At 44.7% G+C, this 20,750-nt stretch overlaps 2 protein-coding genes across 2 annotated transcripts; both read right to left on the bottom strand.

Moving 5' to 3' along the window:
* Positions 1–6,595: 6,595 nt before the first annotated feature.
* LOC134528250 (collagen alpha-2(I) chain-like) lies at positions 6,596–13,107 on the bottom strand. Its single transcript, XM_063361708.1, has 5 exons — positions 12,886–13,107; positions 11,776–11,830; positions 7,239–7,368; positions 6,831–7,136; positions 6,596–6,728 (listed from the first exon to the last, which is right to left on the bottom strand). Exons 1-5 carry the CDS (start codon positions 13,105–13,107, stop codon positions 6,596–6,598), a joined length of 846 nt encoding a protein of 281 aa, XP_063217778.1.
* Positions 9,832–16,220, bottom strand: LOC134530380 (uncharacterized). The gene is made up of 2 exons (XM_063365155.1): positions 16,017–16,220; positions 9,832–13,654 (listed from the first exon to the last, which is right to left on the bottom strand). Exon 2 carries the CDS (start codon positions 13,579–13,581, stop codon positions 13,174–13,176), a length of 408 nt encoding a protein of 135 aa, XP_063221225.1. The 5' UTR covers positions 13,582–13,654; positions 16,017–16,220; the 3' UTR covers positions 9,832–13,173.
* Between the last annotated feature and the right edge of the window lie 4,530 nt (positions 16,221–20,750).

Here is a 20,750-nt window from a genome sequence, read left to right as displayed (position 1 = left end):
CCTTCTTGCTTCAAACCTTAATTATATTCCATAACCAGAACTAAATTTTCTTCATCTATATTTAGAGTTTATCTTCATAATGTTTATCACATAAATCAACTGGAGAGAAATTCCTCTAAAATTTTCTTACAGTCAATCTTCATCGCTGTCCGTTTCCACAGATGCATACCACCGGTCAAATTCTTCTAACCGTTTCCCCATTTCTGTTACTAGGTTTCTCCAAATTTCAAAAGAATTCTTATTATGGATAAGACTTCGAAGATCTTGAAAGTCATATCCTAGTGTCAGTAATTCTTGAGTATAGTTTTCTCTGATATCTTCTGTCTTCTTACATTGATTTAAAACATGCAGTACTGTATCTTCTACTTCACAAATCTGACAAAGAGGTGACTGTACTAATCCAAGTGAATAGAGTTTTGATTTAAAATTTCCGTGGCCACTGAGAAATTGCGATACATAATAGTCCGGTGTGATCCACCGACATTTAAGTCTTGCGTTAATGTCAGGTATAATATTGTACGTATGTCTTCCTGTTGTTGAGGAGTCCCAAGCTTCCTGCCATCTTGATATAACATTCCGCCGAAGTTCCTTCTTCTCTGCCACAGAGATCTTCCTATCCCTATTTAACTGGGATACTTGCCCACGTTCATATATAACTAGGTCAATGGGTATGAGTCCGGCTATAACTAGGAGTGCATCTGTTGAAATTGTTCTATAAGATTTAGTTATAGCAATAAGTACAGTTCGTTGGCTGGATAATAAAGTTCTTCGAGGATGAACTTGACAAGCAATGCGACTCCAAGCACCAGCTGCATATGTTAAAATACTCACATAAACTCCTTTATAAATAATCTCTAGGGTCTTATAGTTTAAGCCCCAATTAACAGGTGTAGTAGATCGTAATCGGTGGAATAATATTGCAGATTTCTTCGTTATGTACTTGATATGCTCGTGGAATCGGAATCCAGTCCCAATCTGTACTCCCAAATATTTAACAAGTTGTTTAATTCTTACAACACGACCCTCGTAGCGAACTGTGGGAGGTCTATTAACACTAAGTTTACCCTTGAGTAAAATACCTTCCATTTTTTCTGGAGCAATCTTTAGTTTAGAAGCAGTTGCCCATTGGTGAACAATACCTAAAGCCTCTTCAGACTTCTTTTCTAACATGAATCTTGAATTAGCAGGGATTAATAAAAATCCATCATCGGCGTAGCCGTATATGACACAATCTTCTGGTAACTCTTCTCTAAGAAGTGGATCAAATAGCACATTCCAATGAAGTGGACCAAGGACTGAGCCTTGAGGACAGCCTTTGGTTAATGTCTTATTATATACTACGTGTCCCTGTTGACATGTACATTCTCTATCACATAAGAAATCAAGTATCACTTTATAAATGTTTGAGGGACACCTCAGTTGCTTCAATCGAAACATAATCTGGGGCCACCAAGCATTGTCGAAGGCCCCAGATATGTCGATTGTTATTCCCATTATATATTCATAAGAACTTGATTCAACTGTAGAAAGCACATCCATCAGAGCCAGCTCTGTACTTTTGCCTCTGCGAAATCCATATTGGCGATTATGTAAACCATGAACTTTCTCCAAGTAAGCATGTAGTCTTTTACTTATTAGGCGCTCATATATTTTACCCAAAATGGGTAACATAGTAAGAGGCCTGTAAGATTTAACCAGCGAAGGGTCCTTCCCATATCCTTTGTATATAACTATCAATAAACCCTTTTTCCAGCACTGGGGAAAACTTCTTGGAGCAAGGCCCTATTATACATTTTCAACAGTACATCTTCCATTCTAGTATATACTCTCCAGAGCATTTCTACAGTTACATTATCCAGTCCAGGTGCTTTCTTCGGCTTTAGCTCCTTTATAATTTTCCTTAACTCCTGTATTGTAAACTCAGGTATGGGAAGAGTAGCAGGAACTTGATTCATTTCTTCCCTCTTCTGTTTGCATAATTCATCCTCGTCTGCAGAACAATCATCCGGTAGAAGTCCATCCAGAATAATTTTTAAATTCTTTGATATAGAGCATATCTGTAATACATCAACAACAAGGCCTGGTATTTCTGTAGGAAGCTTATTCTTCTCAGCACATAGTCGATATATTACACCCCAAGGATCTTCATTTCCTTTCTTGGTAACTAAATTAAGCCAAGATGATCTTTTTTCTCTAATTAACATCTTGTATTTTTTCTTCGTATCTTTATAATTTTCTTTAAGTGTGTGCATTACTTCATAAGTCCACATCTGTTTCAATTTTCTTCTTAAATTTTTAAGTTTGATTCTTAGTTTCTCAAGTTCATCATCCCACCAGGGATGTTCAAGGCTTTTGGGGTGCAAAACTTTAGAATATTTTTCAAATAGTTCAATTATTAATGCAGTTACATTATGAACAAATAATTCTATATCGTCAGGAGTATCTTCCAGTAATATTTGCGATCTTCTGCATAAATCCTTATCAAATAACCGCCAGTTAATAGCTCTATGAGAGTATCTTTTCCTATAGGCTTGATATATTACATCTTCAGCATCCAGGTTTATTTGAAATAGAATTAATCGATGATCACTACTACTCTCCTGGCATACAGTCCACTCCGAAATCTTAGGATAAGTCCTTCTGTCGCAAATAGTTACATCAATATAAGTCTCAGTATCCCATGCCGGTGAAACATATGTAGGGAGTGTGCCAACTCTATTTAATACTTCTAGTTCATTTGCAATAAGTAGATTGTTAACTTCTTCTCCCTTATCATCTGTAATAGGAGAGTTCCATAATGCAGATTTGGCATTTAAAACAGCAGAGAATAATACTCTAGATTTCTTAAGTACATCCATTATCTTCTGCCAATGTTCCAGATGTACTGATATATCATCTGAAAATTTAAAATATGAAGAAACCAGATTAATCTTAAAGATTCCACAATCGACTAATAAACATACATGGTATTGATTTGTCAGTCCTGCTAATGGCATACAGTTTAATCTTTGATTTCGAATCCAAATAGCAGCTTGAGGATGTTCACCTGCACATATTATCTTGCCAGGTATGCCAACAATCTTCTCACGAACACAATATGGTTCTTGAAGCGTTAGAATATCAAGATCCTTGTCTTGAGCAATTTGAATTAATTCAGCTATATTGCCGGCTCACCGGCCCCGCTGGACCTCCTCGGTGAGGCAACCGCAGGCCAGCTGCATTGCCGGCTTTACCGGCCCCGCTGGACCTACTCGGTGAGGCAACCACAGGCCAGCTGCATTGCCGGCTTTACCGACCCCGCTGGACCTCCTCGGTGAGGCAACCGCAGGACAGCTGCATTGCCGGCTCGCGGGCCCCGCTGGACCTCCTCGGTGAGGCAACCGACCTCCTCGGTGAGGCAACCGCAGGCCAGCTGCATTGCCGGCTCACCGGCCCCGCTGGATCTCCTCGGTGAGGCAACCGCAGGCCAGCTACATTGCCGGCTTTACCGGCCCCGCTGGACCTCCTCGGTGAGGCAACTGCAGGCCAGCCAATTGCCGGCTCACCGGCCCCGCTGGACCTCCTCGGTGAGGCAACCGCAGGCCAGCTGCATTGCCGGCTATACCGGCCCCGCTGGACCTTCTCGGTGAGACAACCGCAGGACAACTGTATTGCCGGCTCACCGGCCCCGCTGGACCTAGTCGGTGAGGCAACCGCAGGACAGCTGTATTGCCGGCTCACCGGCCCCGCTGGAACTCCTCGGTGAGGCAACCGCAGGCCAGCTGTATTGCCGGCTCACCGGCCCCGCTGGACCTCCTCGGTGAGGCAACCGACCTCCTCGGTGAGGCAACCGCAGGCCAGCTGCATTGCCGGCTCACCAGCCCCGCTGGACCTCCTCGGTGAGGCAACCGCAGGCCAGCTGCATTGCCGGCTTTACCGGCCCCGCTGGACCTCCTCGGTGAGGCAACCGCAGGACAGCTGCATTGCCGGCTCACCGGCCCCGCTGGATCTCCTCGGTGAGGCAACCGCAGGCCAGCTGCATTGCCGGCTCACCGGCCCCGCTGGACCTCCTCGGTGAGGCAACCGCAGGACAGCTGCATTGCCGGATCACCGGCCCCGCTGGACCTCCTTGGTGAGGCAACCGCAGGACAGCTGCATTGCCGGCTCACCGGCCCCGCTAGACCTCCTCGGTGAGGCAACCGCAGGCCAGCTGCATTGCCGGCTCACTGGCCCCGCTGGACCTCCTCGGTGAGGCAACCGCAGGACAGCTGTATTGCCAGCTCGCCGGCCCCGCTGGACCTCCTCGGTGAGGCAACCGCAGGACAGCTGTATTGCCGGCTCACCGGCCCCGCAGGACCTCCTCGGTGAGACAACCGCAGGCCAGCTGTATTGCCGGCTCACCGGCCCCGCTGGACCTCCTCGGTGAGGCAACCGACCTCCTCGGTGAGGCAACCGCAGGCCAGCTGCATTGCCGGCTCACCGGCCCCGCTGGACCTCCTCGGTGAGGCAACCGCAGGACAGCTGTATTGCCGGCTCACCGGCCCCGCTGGACCTCCTCGGTGAGGCAACCGCAGGACAGCTGCAATGCCGGCTCGCGGGCCTCGCTGGACCTCCTCGGTGAGGCAACCGACCTCCTCAGTGAGGCAACCGCAGGCCAGCTGCATTGCCGGCTTTACCGGCCCTGCTGGACCTACTCGGTGAGGCAACCACAGGCCAGCTGCATTGCCGGCTTTACCGACCCCGCTGGACCTCCTCGGTGAGGCAACCGCAGGACAGCTGCATTGCCGGCTCGCGGGCCCCGCTGGACCTCCTCGGTGAGGCAACCGACCTCCTCGGTGAGGCAACCGCAGGCCAGCTGCATTGCCGGCTCACCGGCCCCGCTGGATCTCCTCGGTGAGGCAACCGCAGGCCAGCTACATTGCCGGCTTTACCGGCCCCGCTGGACCTCCTCGGTGAGGCAACTGCAGGCCAGCCAATTGCCGGCTCACCGGCCCCGCTGGACCTCCTCGGTGAGGCAACCGCAGGCCAGCTGCATTGCCGGCTATACCGGCCCCGCTGGACCTTCTCGGTGAGGCAACCGCAGGACAACTGTATTGCCGGCTCACCGGCCCCGCTGGACCTAGTCGGTGAGGCAACCGCAGGACAGCTGTATTGCCGGCTCACCGGCCCCGCTGGAACTCCTCGGTGAGGCAACCGCAGGCCAGCTGTATTGCCGGCTCACCGGCCCCGCTGGACCTCCTCGGTGAGGCAACCGACCTCCTCGGTGAGGCAACCGCAGGCCAGCTGCATTGCCGGCTCACCAGCCCCGCTGGACCTCCTCGGTGAGGCAACCGCAGGCCAGCTGCATTGCCGGCTTTACCGGCCCCGCTGGACCTCCTCGGTGAGGCAACCGCAGGACAGCTGCATTGCCGGCTCACCGGCCCCGCTGGATCTCCTCGGTGAGGCAACCGCAGGCCAGCTGCATTGCCGGCTCACCGGCCCCGCTGGACCTCCTCGGTGAGGCAACCGCAGGACAGCTGCATTGCCGGATCACCGGCCCCGCTGGACCTCCTTGGTGAGGCAACCGCAGGACAGCTGCATTGCCGGCTCACCGGCCCCGCTAGACCTCCTCGGTGAAGCAACCGCAGGCCAGCTGCATTGCCGGCTCACTGGCCCCGCTGGACCTCCTCGGTGAGGCAACCGCAGGACAGCTGTATTGCCAGCTCGCCGGCCCCGCTGGACCTCCTCGGTGAGGCAACCGCAGGACAGCTGTATTGCCGGCTCACCGGCCCCGCAGGACCTCCTCGGTGAGACAACCGCAGGCCAGCTGTATTGCCGGCTCACCGGCCCCGCTGGACCTCCTCGGTGAGGCAACCGACCTCCTCGGTGAGGCAACCGCAGGCCAGCTGCATTGCCGGCTCACCGGCCCCGCTGGACCTCCTCGGTGAGGCAACCGCAGGACAGCTGTATTGCCGGCTCACCGGCCCCGCTGGACCTCCTCGGTGAGGCAACCGCAGGACAGCTGCAATGCCGGCTCGCGGGCCTCGCTGGACCTCCTCGGTGAGGCAACCGACCTCCTCAGTGAGGCAACCGCAGGCCAGCTGCATTGCCGGCTTTACCGGCCCCGCTGGACCTCCTTGGTGAGGCAACCGCAGGACAGCTGCATTGCCGGCTAACCGGCCCCGCTGGATCTCCTCGGTGAGGCAACCGCAGGCCAGCTGCATTGCCGGCTCACCGGCCCCGCTGGACCTCCTCGGTGAGGCAACCGCAGGACAGCTGCATTGCCGGCTCACTGGCCCCGCTGGACCTCCTTGGTGAGGCAACCGCAGGACTGCTGCATTGCCGGCTCACCGGCCCCGCTGGACCTCCTCGGTGAGGCAACCGCAGGCCAGCTGCATTGCCGGCTCATTGGCCCCGCTGGACCTCCTCGGTGAGGCAACCGCAGGCCACCTGCATTGCCGGCTCACTGGCCCCACTGGACCTCCTCGGTGAGGCAACCGCAGGCCAGCTGCATTGCCGGCTCACTGGCCCCGCTGGACCTCCTCGGTGAGGCAACCGCAGGCCAGCTGCATTGCCGGTTAACTGGCCCCGATGGACCTCCTCGGTGAGGCAACCGCAGGCCAGCTGCATTGCCGGCTCACTGGCCCCGCTGGACCTCCTCGGTGAGGCAACCGCAGGCCAGCTGCATTGCCGGCTCACCGGCCGGCTGGACCTCCTCGGTGAGGCAACCGCAGGCCAGCTGCATTGCCGGCTCACTGGCCCCGCTGGACCTCCTCGGTGAGGCAACCGCAGGTCAGCTGCATTGCCGGCTCACCGGCCCCGCTGGACCTCCTCGGTGAGGCAACCGCAGGACAGCTGCATTGCCGGCTCACCGGCCCCGCTGGACCTCCTTGGTGTGGCAACCGCAGGACAGCTGTATTGCTGGCTCACCGGCCCCGCTGGACCTCCTCGGTGAGGCAACCGCAGGCCAGCTGTATTGCCGGCTCACCGGCCCCGCTGGACCTCCTCGGTTAGGCAACCACAGGCCAGCTGCATTGCCGGCTTTACCGGCCCCGTTGGACCTCCTCGGTGAGGCAACCGCAGGACAGCTGCATTGCCGGCTCGCGGGCCCCGCTGGACCTCCTCGGTGAGGCAACCGCAGGGCAGCTGCATTGCCAGCTTTACCGGCCCCGCTGGACCTACTCGGTGAGGCAACCACAGGCCAGCTGCATTGCCGGCTCATTGGCCCCGCTGGACCTCCTCGGTGAGGCAACCGCAGGACAGCTGCATTGCCGGCTCACTGGCCCCGCTGGACCTCCTCGGTGAGGCAACCGCAGGCCAGCTGCATAGCCGGCTCACTGGCCCCGCTGGACCTCCTCGGTGAGCCAACCGCAGGACAGCTGCATTGCCGGCTCACCGGCCCCGCTGGACCTCCTCGGTGAGGCAACCACAGGCCAGCTACATTGCCGGCTCACTGGCCCCGCTGGACCTCCTCGGTGAGGCAACCGCAGGACAGATTTCTCCAATAAATAATAAAGGCATTATTTCTATTGCTTCATTCCTATATGTAATTCCTGTTAGGGTATAATAGGAGATTTATCAATCTAGTAATAGTTTTATCTTCAAATCATATAATCTTTATATTAACTTATTTTTAAAGGGTTTATCGGGGTTAGTAAGAGATTATATTGACTTGTCCCCATAGTTAATGTTATATACATATTATATATCTTCATGTAAGATTAATTTCCTCTATCCAATAAATGTTAAAGTAAACAAAATAAATAATATTAAACAAAAATTTTCTTCTTTCTTCAGAATCTTCTGAATATATACCATCACCATAAATTATAATAAATATTTTCTTCACCTAAAATGGGTTTTAGACTATTATATTTATCACATCATGAAAGTGAACAAATTTTCCTTCTTGCTTCAAACCTTAATTATATTCCATTGCCAGAACTAAATTTTCTTCATCTATATTTAGAGTTTATCTTCATAATGTTTATCACGTAAATCAACTGGAGAGAAATTCCTCTAAAATTTTCTTACAGTCAATCTTCATCGCTGTCCGTTTCCACAGATGCATACCACCGGTCAAATTCTTCTAACCGTTTCCCCATTTCTGTTACTAGGTTTCTCCAAATTTCAAAAGAATTCTTATTATGGATAAGACTTCGAAGATCTTGAAAGTCATATCCTAGTGTCAGTAATTCTTGAGTATAATTTTCTCTGATATCTTCTGTCTTCTTACATTGATTTAAAACATGCAGTACTGTATCTTCTACTTCACAAATCTGACAAAGAGGTGACTGTACTAATCCAAGTGAATAGAGTTTTGTTTTAAAATTTCCGTGGCCACTGAGAAATTGCGATACATAATAATCCGGTGTGATCCACCGACATTTAAGTCTTGCGTTAATGTCAGGTATGATATTGTACGTATGTCTTCCTGTTGTTGAGGAGTCCCAAGCTTCCTGCCATCTTGATATAACATTCCGCCGAAGTTCCTTCTTCTCTGCCACAGTGATCTTCCTATCCCTATTTAACTGGGATACTTGCCCACGTTCATATATAACTAGGTCAATGGGTATAAGTCCGGCTATAACTAGGAGTGCATCTGTTGAAATTGTTCTATAAGATTTAGTTATAGCAATAAGTACAGTTCGTTGGCTGGATAATAAAGTTCTTCGAGGATGAACTTGACAAGCAATGCGACTCCAAGCACCAGCTGCATATGTTAAAATACTCACATAAACTCCTTTATAAATAATCTCTAGGGTCTTATAGTTTAAGCCCCAATTAACAGGTGTAGTAGATCGTAATCGGTGGAATAATATTGCAGATTTCTTCGTTATGTACTTGATATGCTCGTGGATTCGGAATCCAGTCCCAATCTGTACTCCCAAATATTTAACAAGTTGTTTAATTCTTACAACACGTCCCTCGTAGCGAACTGTGGGAGGCCAATAACACTAAGTTTACCCTTGAGTAAAATACCTTCCATTTTTTCTGGAGCAATCTTTAGTTTAGAAGCAGTTGCCCATTGGTGAACAATACCTAAAGCCTCTTCAGACTTCTTTTCTAGCATGAATCTGAATTAGCAGGGATTAATAAAAATCCATCATCGGCGTAGCCGTATATGACACAATCTTCTGGTAACTCTTCTCTAAGAAGTGGATCAAATAGCACATTCCAAAGAAGTGGACCAAGGACTGAGCCTTGAGGACAGCCTTTGGTTAATGTCTTATTATATACTACGTGTCCCTGTTGACATGTACATTCTCTATCACATAAGAAATCAAGTATCACTTTATAAATGTTTGAGGGACACCTCAGTTGCTTCAATCGAAACATAATCTGGGGCCACCAAGCATTGTCGAAGGCCCCAGATATGTCGATTGTTATTCCCATTATATATTCATAAGAGCTTGATTCAACTGTAGAAAGCACATCCATCAGAGCCAGCTCTGTACTTTTACCTCTGCGAAATCCATATTGGCGATTATGCATACCATGAACTTTCTCCAAGTAAGCATGTAGTCTTTTACTTATTAGGCGCTCATATATTTTACCCAAAATGGGTAACATAGTAAGAGGCCTGTAAGATTTAACCAGCGAAGGGTCCTTCCCATATCCTTTGTATATAACTTTCAATAAACCCTTTTTCCAGGCACTGGGGAAAACTTCTTGGAGCAAGGCTCTATTATACATTTTCAACAATACATCTTCCATTCTAGTATATACTCTCCAGAGCATTTCTACAGTTACATTATCCAGTCCAGGTGCTTTCTTCGGCTTTAGCTCCTTTATAATATTCCTTAACTCCTGTATTGTAAACTCAGGTATGGGAAGAGTAGCAGGAACTTGATTCATTTCTTCCCTCTTCTGTTTGCATAATTCATCCTCGTCTGCAGAACAATCATCCGGTAGAAGTCCATCCAGAATAATTTTTAAATTCTTTGATATAGAGCATATCTGTAATACATCAACAACAAGGCCTGGTATTTCTGTAGGAAGCTTATTCTTCTCAGCACATAGTCGATATATTACACCCCAAGGATCGTCATTTCCTTTCTTGGTAACTAAATTAAGCCAAGATGATCTTTTTTCTCTAATTAACATCTTGTATTTTTTCTTCGTATCTTTATAATTTTCTTTAAGTGTGTGCATTACTTCATAAGTCCACATCTGTTTCAATTTTCTTCTTAAATTTTTAAGTTTGATCCTTAGTTTCTCAAGTTCATCATCCCACCAGGGATGTTCAAGGCTTTTGGGGTGCAAAACTTTAGAATATTTTTCAAATAGTTCAATTATTAATGCAGTTACATTATGAACAAATAATTCTATATCGTCAGGAGTATCTTCCAGTAATATTTGCGATCTTCTGCATAAATCCTTATCAAATAACCGCCAGTTAATAGCTCTATGAGAGTATCTTTTCCTATAGGCTTGATATATTACATCTTCAGCATCCAGGTTTATTTGAAATAGAATTAATCGATGATCACTACTACTCTCCTGGCATACAGTCCACTCCGAAATCTTAGGATAAGTCCTTCTGTCGCAAATAGTTACATCAATATAAGTCTCAGTATCCCATGCCGGTGAAACATATGTAGGGAGTGTGCCAACTCTATTTAATACTTCTAGTTCATTTGCAATAAGTAGATTGTTAACTTCTTCTCCCTTATCATCTGTAATAGGAGAGTTCCATAATGCAGATTTGGCATTTAAATCAGCAGAGAATAATACTCTAGATTTCTTAAGTACATCCATTATCTTCTGCCAATGTTCCAGATTTACTGATATATCATCTGAAAATTTAAAATAAGAAGAAACCAGATTAATCTTAAAGATTCCACAATCAACTAATAAACATACATGGCATTGATTTGTCAGTCCTGCTAATGGCATACAGGTTAATCTTTGATTTCGAATCCAAATAGCAGCTTGAGGATGTTCACCTGCACATATTATCTTGCCAGGTATGCCAACAATCTTCCCACGAACACAATATGGTTCTTGAAGCATTAGAATATCAAGATCCTTGTCTTGAGCAATTTGAATTAATTCATTAGTTACTACAGCAGATCTTTGCATGTTCAACTGTCCAATTTTAATAATTTGTTGTCTATTCATATGTTATCTTTTCTTGTTCTTTTTTGAGAAACCTTTTTTATACCGGGCATGCCGTAGAATCTATTCGGTGACAATATTCCCGATTTTCCTTTCTACAATTAATACATTTATCACTATCTTGTTTCTTTCCACATTCCTGATATTTATGTCCCTGTTCGCTGCATATCGAACAGGTTAAATTTCCATGGCATTTAGAGGCTATATGACCATATGATTGGCATTTATAACAGCGAGATACAGATATGAAGTCCTTAAAATGGCATGATGAAAATCCAATATATATAGATGATTTTCTCTTCAGAAGACTTCTTATTTTAGGTGTTATCTCTACTATCATGTGTATTCTGTCTGTCTTATCCTTATGTACACGTTTAGTTCTTACTTGGAAATCTTTGATAAACTCTTCCTTAGAAGTATCCATTTCTGAGAGATTTTGTTCATAAAGGTCTTCTGAAAATTTTTTAGAGTCATACTCTTTGGGCACATCAAAAATTATAATTTTTGGACCCCTTGACTTAGGTTTTTCAACCCGAATCCCCGATTTCTTGAATCTTTCATCCTTCAATAATTTCGCAATAGTTTCCTTATCTTCAGATTCTATAAGAATCCCTCCTCTTGAGATCTTCCGAATACTCTGGAACTGCATTTTCTCTTTGATAGGATTAATTATTCTTAGAAGATCCTGTTTTGTACCTTCACTTGTTTGATCTTCCTTTTCAGGAAGAACAAACACAATTTCCTTCTTTGGCTTCAACATAGGCCATTCTGTTGTTTCGTCAATTTTCCCACTTATCAAGGTAGATGAATAAGTTGGTCCAGCAGTAACAGCTCGTGAGGCCATCTGTTGTTGGGTTTCAATAATACCCTTCATTTTTGCATTATCAAGTAATACTCTGTCTACTAATCCTTTTAATTCCACAATTCTTGGAAGCATATAGTTTGTAGCACTCTTGATTACCTTAGAAATCTCAGTAGTTGAGTAGTAAGTAAGATCTTTAACAAGTTTTTCAGCTTGAAATAACAATTGTTGCTCATCCCAGTTTGTTGAATTTAAAGATTCAGTTTGACTAATATCTTTATCAGCATGTTTCTTCTGCATTTCTTCACTCAAAATATCTTTTAGCATTAGTCCTACGACTGCACGATCTTGTCCATGGATAATGGGCCATATATTTACAATCCATTTTCTTTCTTCTCGACCAGGAGTTCCAATACTTGCCAAATTAATATTTGGTTCCAGCAGTTTGTCCACCAATACAGTAATTTTCTTTGCATCCAGATTTTTTCCAATTATGGCATCAGCCATTGCCTTCCGTCTTTCTGACCAATCGCCTTGAAAAGGCGCACTAGGAGGTTCCAATAGTTCTTCGAACCATTTCTTCTGTTCTTGTGTCATTATGTGCCGGACAATGGACTGTTCAGTTTATCGGTACTATTGACCGTCAGGTCTCTGCTTACTGCAGTGGGTTTTAAACCCCCGACCTGCTGCCCTCTTAGCCGTTGTTGGAGCTTATGGCGGCAAAGCTCACGCTCTCAACTGTAAATAAACCAGCTGGCCGACTTATTGCCAACAATCGTTGCCACCCATTGGCCCAAAGATGAGGGGGGGCAGAGTCCACAACCTCTTAATTCAATTCAATTCAATTCAATTCGTAGCCAAACCGTCCGGTACTACGAACGAATCTCCTCAATTTCAGAGATCGCAATAGTCACCAGGCGGTATGGAGGTTTAGCTCAAAGTAATGAACAGTCCAGTGGGAGATACCCCGAGAAAACCGCAGGACAGCTGCATTGCCGGCTCACTGGCCCCGCTGGACCTCCTCGGTGAGGCAACCGCAGGCCAGCTGCATTGCCGGCTTTACCGGCCCCGCTGGACCTCCTCGGTGAGGCAACCGCAGGACAGCTGCATTGCCGGCTCACTGGCCCCGCTGGACCTCCTCGGTGAGGCAACCGCAGGACAGCTGCATTGCCGGCTCGCGGGCCCCGCTGGACCTCCTCGGTGAGGCAACCGCAGGACAGCTGCATTGCCGGCTTTACCGGCCCCGCTGGACCTACTCGGTGAGGCAACCGCAGGCCAGCTGCATTGCTGGCTCACTGGCCCCGCTGGACCTCCTCGGTGAGGCAACCGCAGGCCAGCTGCATTGCCACCGTACGTTCAACATAGACCTGGCACGGGGCGTCCTTCGGGGCATCCCACCGGCGCTGCTGTTCCTCGAACAGGCGAACGCAGGCCAGCTGCAGCCCCGCCATGGCCACTGCGACGACAACGATCGACGCATAGAAGACCAGATCCTCCGGCCTCCATGCCTCAGGCGCGCTCTCCTCCGGGACTTCGCCTGACACCTCCACCGCCTCCTGGGGAGGACCGCGGGACCGCCTGTCCTGCTGGAGTCGCCACAGCCTCCCCAGGAGACGTATGGTGATGACTTGCATCTGCATCTCGCGCGTCCAGGCCTCTCGTGGCCTCTCCACCTGGACGTCTTCCGCGGACACGTCCATCGCCTCCGGGGGCGTCTCTTGGGACGTCCTGTCCGCCCCGCCCCGCCTCGCCACAGCGCCCTCATCAGCACTCCTACACAGCACACAGTTCACGTATTAGCCCACGTCCTGGGACACGTTCCTTAAATGACTCATGCAATTGGGGATTTTGATTTAATACAATTTCTTGGACATCCGCCACTGCAGTTTTGCACTTTTTGTCATGGGAAAAATTTATAAATACAAATACGAATTCAAAACATAATCCTATTTTCCAGTGTACGATATAAGTCTGCCAGTTCCTGCAACGTCGCAACTGTTTTGTCATAGGAAACTTATTGTGATCGTTGGGGGTGTCGTCATTGTACTGTCCATAATATCAGTTTATCTTCATCTTTGTGTTCGTATATTTGCTGCGTTGTCCAAGTTTTGTTGTCTGCCTGCATTTACTTTTATTGTTTAAACGATGGTTCGTCTGTGCTGTTTATATTTTTACATGACTAAATTCCTTCCACGGAATTCGTTTGCTGTCTGATTTTTAAGTTTGACTGTGTTTGTCTGTGCTGTGTTTGTCTGTGCTGTCGTCGTTGTGTTGTCCATAATACCGGTTTAGGTTCATCGTTTGGTTTATATGTTTGACGTCAGCTGATTTAGTTTTCGTTTTTGTTTTTTATTTCTTAATTTGCGTTCTTGAATATTTTTAATGACAAACAGTGCGAAACTACAATGGGTTATGTCCAAGAAATTGTATTAAATCATGTCCGAGAAAATGATTATTCGCCCGACGTTTCGACTTGCTTCTTCAAGAGCGATTAAAAACTTTTAATTGCACAACTTTCATATTCACATCCGGGGAATTTTGTGTGACGTGAGACCAGAAACCGATTAGTCTACTACTCGCTCTATGCACTGTAGTTCAAGATGCACCCCACACTTTTGTAGAGTCACTTGGGTCGACGGACGAGGTGCGTGTTCTGTGAGACGAGTTTTTCACACGGGCCTGTGCGCTGGCTTGTAGTGTGATGCCAAAAGAAAGTTACATTTTGGTGTTCGGCGAGGAGAAGGGGTGATTAACCCCCCCTTCCCTTCCACCACCAGTGAGGTTGTGGTGTGTTGGTGAGCATTTGGAGTCGTGCTAGTGTACGGTAATTCAAGTGGACGGGTAATTTCGGGTTTGTCTGATACTGTAAATCTGTTTGAGCCGCTCCGACGAAACCTTTTAGACACGTGCATGGGTAGTTAGCCCGTATCTGTAAGTCCAGGTGAATCAGGCCTATAGGCCTGGGGTTCTGCGTAGTGTTTACACAGTATTTATACTTGTTGATTGGCCCGACCCTGCCCCCTCCCCTTTTCCCTCCCTGCGAGGACCAGTGGCTGCAGCTGGCAAGCCGTAACCTCGGGCATTTCCTCGTACGTGGTCTAAACCTAAAAGCCAAGAAGCAGAAAACTCCGACCCGTAAGCTCACGATCAAGATTTTGCTATAAATCAGGATGCGATCAAGTTTGTCACCGTGCTGCTTCGGCGATCGGGGCACAGCGCGTTTCTGAAGAACTACGAGCCAATGGAAGAAGCGAGGGGCCACAGCATCTCAGCCAGCAGACGTCACAGTGAGCTGGTGGCATTTGCTCTGTTACGGTCAGGCAATCGAACCCACGGGTGTCTCCGGTGTTTAGCTTCAACTAGTGACCCTGATCAGACCACACTTCTCCTGACATGCCTGGGCGGCCTTGGGCCAGTAACGAACGAGAGAAGAATCTCAGCCCTTTATACACCGTTTGGCCGGTGTCACACCGCGGGTTTCTGCCGCTGCGACTAGCTTCCGCAGCGTTTTATAGGCGATTGTTCTTTCGACCGCTTTTCTTAAGAGTGCGCAAGGCAGGTCTCTCAAGGATGCACTAAATATTTTTTTTTTTAAACGCACGTGTAATCAATTATTGATCTAGAAGAAATCACCGAGTAGAAACGACCAACCACTGCTTAGTGTGAAACTGGCCTTAGAAATCTCAACGTTTTAGTATAAATTGCAGACATATCACAGATTTGCACTAGTGATAACTTTTTCATGTTTCGAGAGTATGTTATGTCATATACGCGAGCGAAAGAAAAGGGAATTTTTCTAAAGTAGCAACTTTTCCGAGAGAAAAAAAAAATCCGGAAATAGTTATCTTTATTTATTATAATTACATTGTTTCTAGGTTCTGTATACATGCTTTTATTTCAGCCAAAGTTAAATTCTAAATTATCTTTTTTTTTTTTTGCAAGTAAACGTGGACGTTACGAGATTCAAAGGTTGTTTAGGTTTGCTCTGCGAAATTAGAAAATTTCATAATCGAGTATAAATTTAAAAAAAAAAATTCGGCAAGATAATAAATGAACATTAGTTCGTTTAAAATGTACCATTTCTGGTGTTGAAAGTTGCGACTCTAGGCTACAACCAACCATAGCAGTACGGTACCTGGCTTGGGGTTCTTGAAGGCTGGTTCGCGGTTTTTCAATGCAGCCTCGTCGTCCAGGACGGGTAGAGGTCTGCCCAAACAGCGCGCTTCCAGTCTCACTACTAAAACTGCACACAATGTGCACACCATTAGTATCTTCTCACTCATTACCTTTCGTTAGCTTAGCTCAGTGATTGCTGAATCTGCTATCGTTGCCTGGCGTTCTCTCAATAATGCGTTGTGTGTCTGTCCTGAATGTGAAGTCGCTCTGTTAGCTGGAACATAGAGGAATAGCTTGCAAGAAGCATGGCAAAGATTGTACACACCAGATGTCCACGTCTTCAATATTACATGGTAACCTGCTGAAACATTTTTTTTATCAGCTCATTGCTAGCGCCATGTTTGGTTGTACGCCCAGAACATTAGTTGAAGCGTAGTGTTTGCATTGTGGAATCAGGTTCAAATTACTTTATTTTATGGAATTGGCATTTTTTAACGATGGATATTCTAATTCATACTTAACTAACCATCTTCAGCGTGGTCAAACACCATTTCCGCAATGTTTTGGGCTTATGTCGTTGGCGAGGTGAAAAAGTGGGCAACTACGGCATCGTGCTGCCTCCGATTCCTACACGGTTAGAAATTACAGTAAATTTACGGACTTTTCAACGAATATTTTAACTCAAATAAAATAAACGAAGAGTTCTGCGTGATTTCAAATAACTGAATCTTCGTAGAAACTACGCCGTATTTCGACTTCCGAGTTGCATGTTTCGTTCTAAACACAGGCGCGCACACACACTTGGAAAAAAAAAATTGGTATAGCTGTAGACTAAAACCAGTTTTATAAATGTTTTGTTAATAAACAAATAATATTATTTTGGGCTCATGTTCAAAGTAAGAGAACTGAAGTGTCCGTAAATTCACGAAGATAGTCGTAACCTCATTTCGTCTTAAATTTAAGGTGAAAATTTTAACACTGTAAATCCGGATCGGGTGTCTGTTCTGGTTAGCAAAACAAATCGTAGCTGGAAAACTAGTGTTAAACCTCATTATTAGAGTCCCGGAAATTTCGCGGATTCCTCTGGCCTCAGGATAGAATTCAAAGTTATAGGTGTGCTCTACCCATGTTTACTTTCCCATTGGTTTATTTCTTAGCGAGAACATTTTTATCCTTGTTATTTGGCACTACCTGATTCACTTACTTCTATCTTAGCTGGACATCGTTGGCTCACGGTCGTAGAGGGGCGTGTCCAGATAACTGCGGTACAATCATGAACACAGTGCGACAGTGTGGAGGTTTGCATTCTAGCTTGCGACTAAATGAATCCGCAAAATTTCCGTGGCTCTACTCATTATAACCAAAACTATATTTGGTATCCAGATAGGAAAATGGGGCTAGGTCATCCTCTCTTTGACTTCAATTACTAACATGATGAAGATCGTACACACCCACTCCCTGACTTCTCACCTCCGTGAAGACAACTGCGACTGCTCTAGCGCTCCAAACTGCAGGGCGCACATCTGGAAGTAAAACACATCACTTGGGACGTGTATAGTTCGCAAAATAACCTGATCGCTCATTGGACTGCAATAAGCAGTGCCCGCGCTAGCGATTGCTTCCTTGTGATTGGCGGCCGTCTGCAAGAGAAGCCATTGCCCTGTTTGGCCGGGCCGTTGATTTCGCACTGGATGGCTGTGATTGGTGTGCTGACAGTAAACGTGTTCCTGAAATAAAAATAATAAAAAAAACACGAAACACAGACAATGCTACAACATTTTAACACTCAGCTGCTCTGGATTTTATTTTGTGGTAAAGTACGTCCCTGCCTCTAACACAACTGCCTCAAACGAAGAAATAAAATAATGTTTGTAACAAATAAAATTTGACAAACACATGGTTGCTGCGAGGACGTGCAAGATGGCGTTGGGAAGCTTATTGTTTGATGTTGACGTGAGACGTGTCCTGCCAGTTCGTGAACTTGAAGCGGCAAAATAATCACGGAATCAAATGAACAAGTCTTCAGGGTATTGTTTGCGTAATTAGCTGTCTGTTTCATTGACTTCGGGGCCTTGTTCATAAGAATAAATACATTTATTTAATGGCTAAACTTTTGAAAAGAGAATTTTACAAAACTTTAATAAGTACGTCAAAATTATTTAAATTTTTGAGAATTTAGAAATTGCGAAATAATAAATTGTTAAAGTTAAATTGTAGTCATGGCAATAAGTTGCCAGTCGTATCAACTTTTAACCTGAATTTTTGCTGTTTTTAGTAGCTAATTTTTCTTCTTTTGGGATTGGTTCCAAACGTATCAAATTATATTTGGACATTCGATTGTGAGAAACTTAAACATGTAGTAACTGTTTGGATTTTATGAAAATTGTTACTTAAAAAAAGGGGGTTGTCTGTAAAGTCGGTTTACGGACGATAATTTTACGTGATAACGTCATAAGGAAACATTGATGAAAAGATGCATACTTTTTAATTTTCAAATATTATATACAGATTTTGCAAATTTAATTTAAATAATTGGTAAAATATAATCACGAACAATTAGTTAAAAAGCGCGCCTTAACCTATTTGATATTATAGAAGATTTTCTCGCACGGTGGTTGGCCGGTTCTCGCACGCTCGGCTCTGGCGGAAAGTGACAATTTTTCGTGCGTGCAGCCGGCGTTCATCGATTTATAAGACGTTATCACGTCAAAAGTTTACAAATATATCTTTGTTTTACAAAAAAAAAAATTTAATATATATATTATTACGAGCAACCCGTCTTTTTAAATCATTACTCACTCTCATATTCATGTATGCAACCATTTTCTCTTCTAACTAAACATAATAACAAAATTAATTAAATAGTTGCTACTTTTTTGACATAGTGTTGTTTGAATCTGTACTTGCTGTTGCTCGAATCTGTACTTGCTGTTGCTCGTGGTCGCGGACATATCAGGAGCGTTCTCCACTTCCTTCGAGGCTAGTTATCTGAAGCCGCTCATTATTACGAAGGTCCCGATAGGAAGGCCGTGTTAAAACAATCTCCACGTGACCTTATCTCGGGGGGAAAAGGAGGAGGAGGGATAAAAGCCATTCGTACGTAATTTACCTGCACGGAAAAATAAATGGTAACGCAAGAGTGTTTCAAATCTAGTCGTTCATTATGTTACACAAAGTGTTCCTCATTTGTAGTTTTTTGACTGAATAGTTTCATTACTTTAAGATTGTTTCAAATCTTACATTTAATTATAATACACATTTTCCTAAGTCTAAATATTACTTTTTCAAATCCCAATCTTTGGTTTATGTCAAGTAATATGTGTTTTTTTTTTTTAGTGTAATTGAACCTTTTCTAACGACATATAACTATTTAACGCTTTTTAGGGAAATTCTAAGTAAAAAAAAATATTACATAAATAAGAGAGAAAAAAGGGGGGTTTCGAGCAATCTTATGTATCCTTACATGGCGTGGGGTTGTCAAAAATGGCTAAAATCGTCCTTACGTAATTAATTAACGGGCGTGTTCCAATCGAGTGAAAGAGAGATGCCACGCATGCGTACAATGAGCGTAACAGGTCACATCCGTAGTGGGACATCCGTAGTGGGACAATGTGCGTTACGGGACACTTTTTCGTGCGTGCAGCCGGCGTTCATCGATTTATTAGTCGTTGTCACGTCAAAAAAACATGCAGAGCACAGAAAATTCCGTGGAAGGAATGAGTCTAAATATTATTACAGCATTGTGGTCTGTGTTTTTGCGCATATTAGTATTGTTGTCTGTTATTGAGGTTTCTTATGACATAAATTGTAACCAACAATGGTGTATGTCAAAAAAACTGAAATTAGTTTTTTATAATATGTTTTATTCACATTTCAAGGCAACATCGAATACACAGTAAAACAAAAGTAATAAATATGTTAAAATGAAAAATGTGTATCTTCATGAAAGGCTTGAACTTTTTTATAAAGCTAATAATACAGTTGTGTTAAGCCCAACGTAAATATACTAACAAGATTTTAACATTAATAAATAATGGAAGCATGGCATTCGAAAATAATATTTCAATACTCCATCTCTGCATTTCACACTTAGTCTAACGTTTCTTGGCTACCTTTTCTCGTAAAATGCTTTGAATCTTTGAATAGTTAGTAATTCCATTCTAGGTTTTAGACATTTTTACGCTTATGTTTGTGTATTTGAAACTAATGATGAATTTTTTGACATGGCTTTATGGATATGTTTTTTAATCAGATAATTAAATTTTTCTACTGTTCACATAGTTTTTTTTTAATTTGTGAGCTAGACATACTGTTAGCATTATTATTTTACGTGTAGCATACTGTAACATACCCAGATATTTGTCGCTATTTTATATGTTTTGTCAGGTATAGTCAAATATGAGTCTTTATTTCATACATTAAAAAATATTTTGTGTGACTTTTTTCTATGCTGCTTTTACGGCTTATCATTGTTTCACATTTGCTTACATTACCTTTACTTTAGGAAATTTGAGTGCAAGAAAGTAATAAATAGTCACAGATTTGCACCAAAATTATAATATTACTTACGCATTCCCATCATACATGCTATAAATCTTCACATTGTATTTTCACCAAACCTTTTGATTTAACTCTGGCGTATTTTATTTATAGTTTTTTCTCAAGCTTTCAATATTTTATAACGTACCACGATTAAAATGTTAAGACAAATTTTTTAACACGTAAACAGCTATAAATGTTAACCCAAAATTTA

This window comes from Bacillus rossius, chromosome 1 (assembly GCF_032445375.1).
Source record: "Bacillus rossius redtenbacheri isolate Brsri chromosome 1, Brsri_v3, whole genome shotgun sequence".
Lineage (NCBI taxonomy): Eukaryota > Metazoa > Arthropoda > Insecta > Phasmatodea > Bacillidae > Bacillus > Bacillus rossius.
The sequence above is the reverse complement of the archived record's forward strand: the minus strand, read 5'-3'. Positions and strand labels throughout refer to the sequence as shown.